The 10,372-nt window shown below is 48.1% G+C and overlaps 2 protein-coding genes across 2 annotated transcripts; one reads left to right on the top strand and one right to left on the bottom strand.

Moving 5' to 3' along the window:
* Positions 1-29: 29 nt before the first annotated feature.
* efcab1 (EF-hand calcium binding domain 1) lies at positions 30-7,992 on the top strand. The gene is made up of 6 exons (XM_040021004.1): positions 30-715; positions 905-1,063; positions 7,133-7,237; positions 7,341-7,492; positions 7,618-7,722; positions 7,808-7,992. The coding sequence occupies exons 1-6, from the start codon at positions 640-642 to the stop codon at positions 7,856-7,858; spliced, it is 648 nt and encodes a 215-aa protein (XP_039876938.1). The 5' UTR covers positions 30-639; the 3' UTR covers positions 7,859-7,992.
* Positions 7,877-10,353, bottom strand: rbm48 (RNA binding motif protein 48). Its single transcript, XM_040021003.1, has 5 exons — positions 10,138-10,353; positions 9,703-9,893; positions 9,476-9,621; positions 8,138-8,667; positions 7,877-8,032 (listed from the first exon to the last, which is right to left on the bottom strand). Exons 1-5 carry the CDS (start codon positions 10,264-10,266, stop codon positions 7,970-7,972), a joined length of 1,059 nt encoding a protein of 352 aa, XP_039876937.1. The 5' UTR covers positions 10,267-10,353; the 3' UTR covers positions 7,877-7,969.
* Between the last annotated feature and the right edge of the window lie 19 nt (positions 10,354-10,372).

The following is a 10,372-nucleotide window of genomic DNA, read 5'->3' on the forward strand; positions in this document are numbered from 1 at the left end:
TTGCATATATGAAATATATATTTTTGGAGAAGTTGGAGCTATTTCCATGGCTTTGATGAATCTGACTAAAGGAATGCTGCACTATTCTTCCATAACACCCACATTTTCTTTTCTTTTTCTCAAACACCAAGATACTTTAGATGGTAAATATAAATTTTAGCAAAGCTTTTATTAGGTTCCTGAAGCGACTAACAGTAAACATTTCCCAAATCTGCATTATAAACATAAACAGTATATAGCCGCCCTCTTCCTGATGTGTGATTTTGGTCTGATGATGGGTTAAAAAACTATTTTAACATGTTTCATGTGTACCTGTTCAGTATATAAATGAACGTGTATTCTGAAGGAGAATAAATAGCCCTAAGGAAAGAAAGAAAAACAATGGGTTTTTGGTCAGCCAGCGGTTCATTGTCATTCTAGTGGAACAGATACAGGACAGTCAGTGTTGAGGCATATTTTCGTTTGTGTTACTGCACTAAAATTTCAAGTAGAAAATGATGTGTAGTTACGGTGTTTCCACCGGTAGTAAACCGTCGAGGTTCTTGAACACACACTACCATAAACGTTTCGCGGTAGCCATGGCAACAGTACATCAACTTCCCTGTGAGCGGATTGTAGCCGAGTCTGGCCTCATCGAAAATGTCAAAAATATCTGCTATGAACAAACGGGCGACACAGACGCTCGCTGAGAACATTTCGAAACAAGTCGAGCACTGTGAGTATGACGGTTAAACTTCTCAAATCAATAAACTAAGCCAGCTTTGTTATAGCGGTAGTTCAGTCCATGCTAAGCTTTACGGTTCATTGTTTTACTTAGCAGGTATGAAAATACACACTGCCGTCTAGGTATTGTTAGAGCAGATGAAGTGTACGCCATTTTTTTTTTTAATGTTTCTGTTTATAGTCAGTAAAAAAGAGGTTGAGTGCCTTATCCGAGAGTTTAACGTCCTTGTGGCGGAGCAGAACAACTCTGGCAGAGCTGTGCACGGTCTGGACCGAGGGAAGTTCATAAACACACTCCACAGCGTCTTTGGACTTACTGATGACAGGATGACGGGTAGAGGTATTCAGTTTACAGTTATTTAAACTTATATTATTTACAAACCCAGTTCCAAAAAAAGGTGGGACGCTCCGTAAAATGTACATTTGATCATTTCGAATTTGCATAAACTGTAGATGCAGTTCTCTTTCATAGCATTCGTTTCGTGTCTCACTATGGGAACGCCTTTTGCGTGACCTCATCAGAAGCTCAAATACCATTACGCCAGCCCTTACAGGCTGGCTAGGTGACGCCCATGTCAGGAGGGGCCAGTGCCTCCCTATATAATAGGCTGACATAGCATCAGATGTCATTCAAAAACCTCTTCTCGCTTCTCACAGAAGCCTGTAGACAACTGTGCTATTGGGTGCTAAAGCTAAACTGTCCACAGATTCGAGTGAACAACTCGGTCGCCGGGCGCTTTGTTCCCTAGTTTTTTCAGTTGTCCACTAGCATACAAGCAGTAGCAATACTGTTCTGTGGCTAGTGCGGGTGCCAAGTAGCAATACTTTCACCCAGGGAAGTAGCAATATTTCCCGAAAGCGAAGTAGCAACACTTTGCTAATAAAGGTACCCTAGCTTCACCATCAGGTAGCGATACCCTTCGACGCTAGCGGTTTTACACATTAGGTAGCAATACCTGTAGAAAAGTAGCAACACTTTTCACCCCACGTTAGCGAGGAATAGCAATATTCTCCGCACTCAGTGTCAGTCTTGCTAACGTGCGCGACCCTCTAGCTAACCATGGCTACGACGGCCAACGAAGTTGCAAAACTTTGTCCTTGCGGCAAGAAGATTTCTGCCTGGGATACACACCCCGTGTGTGCGGCATGCCTGGGTTTATCTCACGCTCAGGCTGCCTTGACACCCGCACAAGACTGTATCCACTGCGCGGCTTTCCCACGCAAACTACTCCGCCGCAGGTTAGCTCGCCAGGCTAACCTGTCGGGTGGAGACCCTTTGCTGTGTGAGGCTGCTGCGGCGCAAGGAGAAATTGAGATGGCCGATGATTTGGCCGCAACGCCAGGGCCGAGCTGGGCAGAGGCAGACCCTCAGCCCATCGCGACCGCTTTCCCGTCGCTGGAAGCACACGGAGATCGTGTGTTTTTCCCCGATGCTGGAGTCACCTGGGGAGGAGATGCTAACAAGGACGGAGATGAGTCGGCGGACTCGGACCTCCTGCTGTCTGACGACGGCGAGGAGGAAGATTCCACCTCCTTGGCTAGCATCGGCTGGGCTGCAAAGCCCTCGGCTACCGGCGAGGTTGAAAAACCGACACCGCCGTCTCCCCTGGATCTCGACATGCAGGACATGTGCAAGCGCGCAGCCGCTAGGCTCAACATCCCGTGGCCCGCCATACAAATAGAGGTTGTAAAGTCTCGTTTTGACGGTAAGAAATTGCCGAAGGCGAAAAAGACGGGGAAGCATGTGTTGCCTGTTTTTCCGGAGCTACTCGATGAGATAGCGGTGACGTGGAAAGCAAAACCTTACAGCGAGAAACACCCCATCGCGGGGAGCTCCCTGTTGGATTGTGAGGGGATGGAGTCTGTCGGCCTCCGCCAGATGCCACAAGTGGAGCCGTTGGTAGCGAGCCATCTTCACCCGAAGACGTCTCTGTCCTCATCGGCCCCGTCTCTCCCCTCCAAAGCAGACCGCTTCCAGTCTAGCCTTACAGATAAGTGCTACAAGGCAGCGGCTCTGTCAGTGAGAGCCCACAACGCCTCCTCTATGCTAATGGCTTACCAAGCTGAGCTAGAAGAGGACATGACAGCTAACGCAGATACCACAGTGTGGGAAGAAATCTGCGTTATAACTGACCACGTCCTCCGCCTCCACAAGGTAGCCATACAGGCTACTGGGAGAGCCATGGGCCTCATGGTTCTTCAGGAGCGAGCACGCTGGCTCGGGCTCACCAACCTGACGACCAAGGAGAAAGAGGAACTCCTCGACACCCCTGTCGTCCCTCAAGGTCTCTTCGGTGCGGCTGTTACATCCATGCAGAAGAGATGTGAGGAGAAAAAGAGAGCTGATGAGGCTCTGAAACTCTGCCTGCCGAGGAGGGCCCAGCACGCCACCCCAGCAGCGCCGCGCCAGTCATTCGCGCAGGCAGCGTCTCGCCCGGTCCCCGCTTTCAGGATTCCCAAAGTGCCTAAGACGCGGGCAGCCCCCGAGGCTGCCGGGGCCCCTAAGAATCCATGGACTCGGAAGCAATCTCCTCAGGCCAGACCTCAAGCGGCCCCTCCTCCTCCCCCCGCTGCCGCGATCGTGAGGAGGAAGAAGCGGCCGGCCTGACAGCCTCTCCTCTAGGCGGGAGCGAACCCAGTTTCCCCCTTTCATGGGCCGCCCTGCCGCCTCCCAGCTCCGTTCCAGAGCGAGTTCAACACACAGAGTGCTTAACTCGGGCCGGCGTTCCTGTCACCGGACCCACCAGAGGGACAGAGAGCCAAAGTTCACAGTATTGTTTCACTAGCACTTATTTCGTGCATTCTGTATTAAAAAGCCCCGACACGCGCATTCAGGCAGTTTGCCGAGGGCGCTGTCGAGTGTTGCAAAACACATAAAAAATAAAGAAAAAAAAAAAAAAAAAGTTGAAAAACAGGAGCAACGTCTGCCATAACGCAGCCCGTGGAGACTCGCGTTTCCACGGCTGTGATGACGCAGATGAGCCCGTCACCTCGCTCGCCTGTGACAGAGGTGACGGGACACCGAAATGGCGTGTGGTTCGCGCTGCGACCACAAGGGGGCGCCAAAACGCCATCTTCGGTGGAGTGGCCAGTGAGCCCTCTGTCTCTTCGCATGAAGAGCTGGGCCACCTGCGCTCAGTTAGCATGGGTGTTGCAGACACTGGAATAGGGCTATAGGCTGCAATTCAATGTCGCTCCACCACGTTTCAAAGAAATCATTTACTCTCATGCTCTGGGCGAGTATGCCAGTTTTCTCCTGGAGGAAATTTCCACCTTGAGAGACAAAGGAGCTATAGGAGTTGTCCCTCCCGAGGAAATGCACAGCGGATTTTATTCAAGGTATTTCCTTGTGCCAAAGAAAGGGGGGAGGGGGATGAGAGCCATTCTGGATCTCCGTGCCCTGAACCGGCATTTAAGGATATACAAGTTCAGGATGTTGATGCACGCCTCGCTGCTACGGTTTATACGAGCAGGCGACTCGTTCACATCGATCGACCTGAGGGATGCTTATTTCCACATCCCCATATATCCCCCACGCCGAAAGTATCTGAGATTTGCTTTCCAGGGGATAGCATAAGAGTGTGTAGCCCTGCCTTTTGGTCTCTCACTGAGCCCGAGGGTGTTTGTGACGTGCACCGAGGCAGCAGTGGCCCCGCTCATGGAAAAAGAGCACATTGACGCCAACTCAATGCATTACTTTCATAGGGCTCAGCCCAGACTCCCTCCGGGTGAGGGGGGGGCGCCCACGAGGGCAGGACAGTGAATGGGGAATGGGGCCCTCACACGCGCTCCGCCCACATAAACTGTCTGGAACTGCCTGGCGGTTCACCTGTCGCTAAAACACTTTCTCCCTTGGCTGAGAGGTCATCATGTTTTAGTGAGGTTGGACAATTCCACTGTTGTGGCCTACATCAACAGACAGCGGGGTCTGGGGTCCCCCCAAGTTACACACACTGGCACACAGACTGATAGTCTGGAGAAGTGTCCACCTGCTGTCGCTGAGAGCAGCTCACGTGCCAGGGGTCTTGAACTTTGGAGCAGATCTTCTCTCCAGGGGCAACCCACTGTATGGGGACTGGAAGCTTCACCCAGAGGTGGTGAAGCAGATCTGGCTGCGATTCGGTCAGGCGACCGTGGACGTTTATGCATCCAGGGAGAATGCTCAGTGTCCCCTGTTTTACTTGCTGCACGATCAGAGAGCTCCACTCGGTGTGGATGCTCTAGCTCACGAGTGGCCGAGAACCCTCCTCTATGCTTTTCCCAGTGGCCCTCATTTCTCCAACTCTGGCCAGAGTGAGGGGGAGAAGTCACTATATGATCCTGATAGCCCCGCACTGGCCAGGGAAGCACTGGCTGGCGGTGATTTTTCAGCAGCTGTGCTTGGCCGTTACCACTACGCAGAGACCTCCTGTCTCAGACACAGGGGGGAATATTCCACCCCCACCCAGAGAGGCTAGCTCTATGGGCTTGGCCCGTGGGTGGTTTGACCTGAACACAGTGGGGCTCCCTCATAGTGTTATCGACACTATTCAGTGTTCTGGGGCATCGTCTACTAGGACGCTATGTGAGCACAAGTGGCGTGTGTTTGAAAGCTGGTGCTTGGAATCACAGGCCATCCCTTTTCAGTGCTCTGTGGCTGTGATTCTGTCACTTCTTCAGGCCCTGATTAGTAGGGGTAAAGCCTTCTCCACCATCAAGGTGTGTTTGGCAGCAATTTCAGCCTGCCATGTTGGTTTTGAGGGAAAGACTGTTGGCCAGCATCCCTTAATATACCGTTTCATGAAGGGTGCACGGCGTAAATTGCCTACGTCTAGGCTGTTGGCTCCATCGTGGGACCTTCCCACAGTGTTGGCTGCGCTCTCCTGTTGCCAATTTGAACCCCTGGAACAGGTTGGGTTAAAATTTCTGTCCTTGAAGACGGCTCTATTAATTGCTTTAGCTTCTGCTAAACGTGTGGGAGAGATCCACGCTCTCTCGGTGCATCAGTCATGCTTTCGGTTCTCCTCGGATAATACGAGGGTCGGTATGCGGCTCACCCTGCCTTTGTCCCAGAAGTTGTCGGCACATGTTCACCAATAGAACTGCCGGCCTTTTGCCCACCGCCTTTCTCCTCAGAGGAGCAACAGCGGCTGCATACCTTATGTCCAGTCCGTGCTCTGCGCATTTACATGGACCGAACCCAGAGTGTCAGACGAAGTGACCGGCTGTTCGTGTCCTGGGCTAAACCACATATGGGAAAGCCTGTGTCTAAACAGCGCCTCTCCCATTGGATAGTGGGAGCGATTGCCTTGGCCTATACTAGCGAGGGCCTTCAGCCCCCTGCTGGCTTACGTGCACATTCCACTAGGGGTCTGGCGACCTCGTGGGCTCTCTTTAGGGGAGTTTCTATTCAGGAGGTGTGTGCAGCTGCATGCTAGACTTCACCTCATACATTTGCTGGGTTTTACAGGTTAGATGTGACAGCACCTAACCTAGCGCGTTCAGTCCTCCGTGCAGGTTCTTCCCGGGTGGGGGCCTCTCCCCTGTGAAGTGCTGTTGGGGACAGTTGTCTTCTTAACAGGCATGTCTGGCAATCCGGGAGTCAGTATTTCTCCCATAGTGAGACACGAAACGAATGCTATGAAAGAGAACTTAAGGTTATGTATATAACCCCGGTTCTCTGAGTAGCATGAGTGAGTGTCTCACCAGACCGCCCTCCTTGCTATGGAAGCGAGGAAGAGGTGGGCTTGTTTTGAATGACATCTGACGCTATGTCAGCCTATTATATAGGGAGGCACTGGCCCCTCCTGACATGGGCGTCACCTAGCCAGCCTGTAAGGGCTGGCGTAATGGTATTTGAGCTTCTGATGAGGTCACGCAGGAGGCGTTCCCATAGTGAGACACTCACTCATGCTACTCAGAGAACCGGGGTTATATACATAACCTTAAGTTTTTTGTAGATTGGCAAACCTCGGCCCATCTTTACTTTTGAGGAACTCTGCTTCTCCAAGATGTTTTTAAAAAATAAAATAAAATTAAAATTCATGTCAGTGACCTGCTGCCAATTAACCTAAAGTTGCATCGTTTCTTTTTTTTAGTACCACTTAGTTTTGCACCCTACTGTTGCCCTCTCAGCTGTCTTGAGATATGTTGGTGCCATCAAATTTAAACAGAGCCAATATTGTTTTTTGAAATAGTAAAATGTCAATAAAATGGTGGAAAGTAAGCAAAATCTCCAAATCATCACTATCACCCTGTAAGTACAACCCAGAATTCTCACCTCCACCACCTTTTTCAGAATGATTAAATTAAATCCTTCAGTACGCTTGTCCAGGAGTACAGTTGAGAATGAGCAGTTTCTTCAGTACAAACAATTGAAATCTATAATTAAATCCAAGACATGTTGTGAGTGTAACTGTCTGTCATTCAGTCTTCAGGACATTTGACAAAGACAACGACAGCGTTGTCAGCATGAAAGAGTGGATCGAGGGACTGTCCGTCTTTCTTCGGGGGACCTTGGATGAAAAAATAAAATGTAACTTCTCAATCTTACTTTTTTTTGCTTAACCTCACTCTCACACCTTCACACATGTAGCTTTATCTACCTAAAAAAAATCCCTGTGTTTGGCATGGCTCAGACTGCTTCACTGTCTACGACCTGAATGGTGACAATGCCATCTCTAGAGAGGAGATGCTTCATATGCTGAAGGGCAGGCTCATCAGACAGCCCAATGAGGAGGACCCTGACGAAGGAATCAAAGACCTGGTGGAGATCATACTGAAGAAGATGGTGAGCCGTTTGCTGCACAGATATAACTGTTTACACATGATTAAAAAAAAACCAAAACACTATTTAAAAAATTCTCAGGTCTGTAAATAGTTTACCAGCTCTACCAATGGTGCTTCCTCCCACAGGACTATGACCATGATGGCAAATTGTCTTTTGAAGATTTTGAAAAGGCTGTGAAAGATGAGAACCTATTGCTGGAAGCTTTTGGAACCTGCCTTCCTGACTTCAGGGTAATCTGTAATGAGAATTTGCTAAGCTCTTTAAATTCCCCATCAAAAATTCTCAATCTTACAGTCTGCTTTTCTTTTTTTTCAGAGAATCGAGATGTTTGAGGGACACGTATTTCAGGAACAATTCGAACAATAACCAAATCACATAACTGCATACCCAGCCAAAACATCTTTAATATTAACCTCAATGGAACGGTGCTGTGATGCAAGATTTGTTTAATTAAGAAAAAAAAAAAATCCTGCTCTATCAAATCCGACGGCGTGGTTTGACCTTCTTCTCCACTGGTTTGATGTCTGGACTCGATGTCACCTAGGAGAGACGACGAAACTGGATTAACTGTAAAAAGTGATTTAGAGCATAGTGAAAATATTATTTTGTCCTTAATTACAACCAAAACAATATAATCACATGTACCTGCTTCATTGTGTTCCTGATCAGGCTGACGGTTGTGTTCAGTGACTCATCCTCCATGTCCAGTTTGGATGGTTCTGGTAGTTTTGGTCCAATCAAAGGCTCGTTCTGCCCAGAAACAGTACTGGAGGCCTCCTCAGCCTCTTCCATTTTGCGTTTCCGTTTCTCCAAGTGTGTGGTCCGAGGAAGAAATCTGGCTGCCGCAGCCTGACGTGCTGACGGTCTGCTCGATAAGGTCTGTTTGCTCCTTGAACTCCCTTCTTGCTGCTCTAATGTGTCAGCACAGGTATTGTGTAAAGTCCCCATTTTATCCTCTGTTGGTAAATGTTGACTTTTAGGCCTATGGTAATGATGTTCTTGGGGAGGTAATGGCAGTAGAGGAAAGCCTAAATAGTGGCTGACGTTTGGAGTCTCCCTTGTATTGTCATTTCCAGAGGTCTGTTTGTGTGTGAGGATGTTGTCGTCTGACGTGGTAGTTGTTTCCGATGAAGTAGGCTCCTCTTGTGTGTCCTCTTTCTGTTCCCTTTCTCTCACTTTGCAATAATAAAATGAGACAGAAAAAAGTGTCAAAAATCCACATCATTCAAAAAGATCCGAGTCAAATGAAAATAAAAGTGCAAAAGGGAAATGATGGAAATGTACAAAGAAACAATGAAAAGATGTAAAGTGACTAGTTGTGTGTGTGTGTGTGTGTGTGTGTGTGTGTGTGTGTGTGTGTGTGTGTGTATATATATATATATATATATATATATATATATATATATATATATATATGCTGAACTCTGGACACACACACACACGCAGATATCCCTCCCCGGATCCAACGCCTCCTGCCATTCTTACCTCCCCGTCTATGGAGACAGCGGCTCAGCTGGAGGCACGAAGAATCGCAGCGTCTGTGCACATTGGTGCACCCCTGCCCTTATGTTGCTTGTCTGTGTTTCATGGCGTATAGTGTTACGAGATCTGTGCTCTTTATGTGCTATGGAGGGTTTTTGTGTTTTCTCCTCATGATGACTCACTTGTTAGAGTCATCATGGGCAGAAACCTTTTTTTTCTCCTGACCTTGCCCCTATATGTTACATATTTCACTGTCTACCCTTTTTTTCTGCTGCCTAGTCTGACCTGTCTCCCCAATGTAAGTTTGTATATTTTATGTATTGTCTGTATGGTCATCTACTGTAGGTCTGTCATCTCAGCTGCAGGCAACTGCAACTGACAAATAAAGCTTATCCTTATTTATGTTAACTGAGGTTTGCTTGGACTAATGAGAAACTAAGAAGCTCATTTGAGTGGTGGATTTTGTGAGGCAAAATATAACCTATAGATATAAAATTATACCTCTTTTCTGAGCAGCCCGGATGACATAGCTCCTCCGGTCCTGCAGCTTGAGCCTGGTGTCTTCCACAGTCTCGTATTCGGGGACGTAGCACACATGCAGCACACCACCATAGAAACTTTTCTCATCCATGTGTCGCTTTGCTGCTCTGAAATGAAACCAAATTATTCAGAAGGTCCTTCAGACGTTGCCAGTTAGGCATAATGAACAGTCTAGTGACATCTTGTACCTGGCACTTGTGAGTTTTTGGAACTTTACGAGGTACACCTCTGTGAACTCCTCGGCAGGATACTCGTCCAGGGGCCTGTACTCCTCCACAGCTCCATAGAGGGCACACAGCTGAATCAACTCAGTCATAACCCCAATCGCTGGGACCCCTTGGACCATCAGGTAACGACTCTCTAAATTTATGGTGTAAACCTGCAAATAATGCAGCACTTGACTGCGGTACACTGATGGGAAAATGCTCATGTGAAAACTGCGAACAGTGCTTATATTTATCATCCAGATGTGGTTAAGGCTCTCACTGTGGTTCAGTGGAGTCCATAAAATCCGGAAGAGAGCAAATGTTTTTTTTAAAAACACTGTAAGTGACGTTCCCACGAAGCAGGGAGTGTCTCACACCTTAAGATACGCTCTTTTCTAAACAAAAGGGTCCTCTTACCTTAACTGCTTTGGCTTTTCTTCCTTCCCTATATTTTGGTCGAGAAATGCACACTCTCTGCTGTTCGTGATGTTTGTAAACCTCCGGGACTCTCCAGCAGCCAGAGCTGTTGTTGACGGGATCCGCCATGTTTGTGGAAATTAACTTTTCACTTGATGCATTTCAAAATAAAGGTTCATTCTCGTGTTGAATAGGATTCATTCAAAGCATGTCGTAGTTGGACGTCTTATTCTGA

This window comes from Simochromis diagramma, unplaced genomic scaffold (genome assembly GCF_900408965.1).
Source record: "Simochromis diagramma unplaced genomic scaffold, fSimDia1.1 OVJJ01000753.1, whole genome shotgun sequence".
Classification (NCBI taxonomy): Eukaryota; Metazoa; Chordata; class Actinopteri; order Cichliformes; family Cichlidae; genus Simochromis; species Simochromis diagramma.

What these genes read in the sequence shown, in the direction of transcription:
- rbm48 (XM_040021003.1), bottom strand. Translation starts at nt 10,266, where the DNA reads ATGGCGGATCCCGTCAACAACAGCTCTGGCTGCTGGAGAGTCCCGGAG. An exon ending in GAAAAGCCAAAGCAGTTAAG is followed by an intron (nt 9,894 to 10,137) that starts GTAAGAGGACCC and finishes CATTATTTGCAG; the next exon opens with GTTTACACCATAAATTTAGA. An exon ending in CAAAAACTCACAAGTGCCAG is followed by an intron (nt 9,622 to 9,702) that starts GTACAAGATGTC and finishes GTTTCATTTCAG; the next exon opens with AGCAGCAAAGCGACACATGG.
- efcab1 (XM_040021004.1), top strand. Translation starts at nt 640, where the DNA reads ATGTCAAAAATATCTGCTATGAACAAACGGGCGACACAGACGCTCGCT. An exon ending in TTCGAAACAAGTCGAGCACT is followed by an intron (nt 716 to 904) that starts GTGAGTATGACG and finishes TTCTGTTTATAG; the next exon opens with TCAGTAAAAAAGAGGTTGAG. An exon ending in CTTGGATGAAAAAATAAAAT is followed by an intron (nt 7,238 to 7,340) that starts GTAACTTCTCAA and finishes GGCATGGCTCAG; the next exon opens with ACTGCTTCACTGTCTACGAC.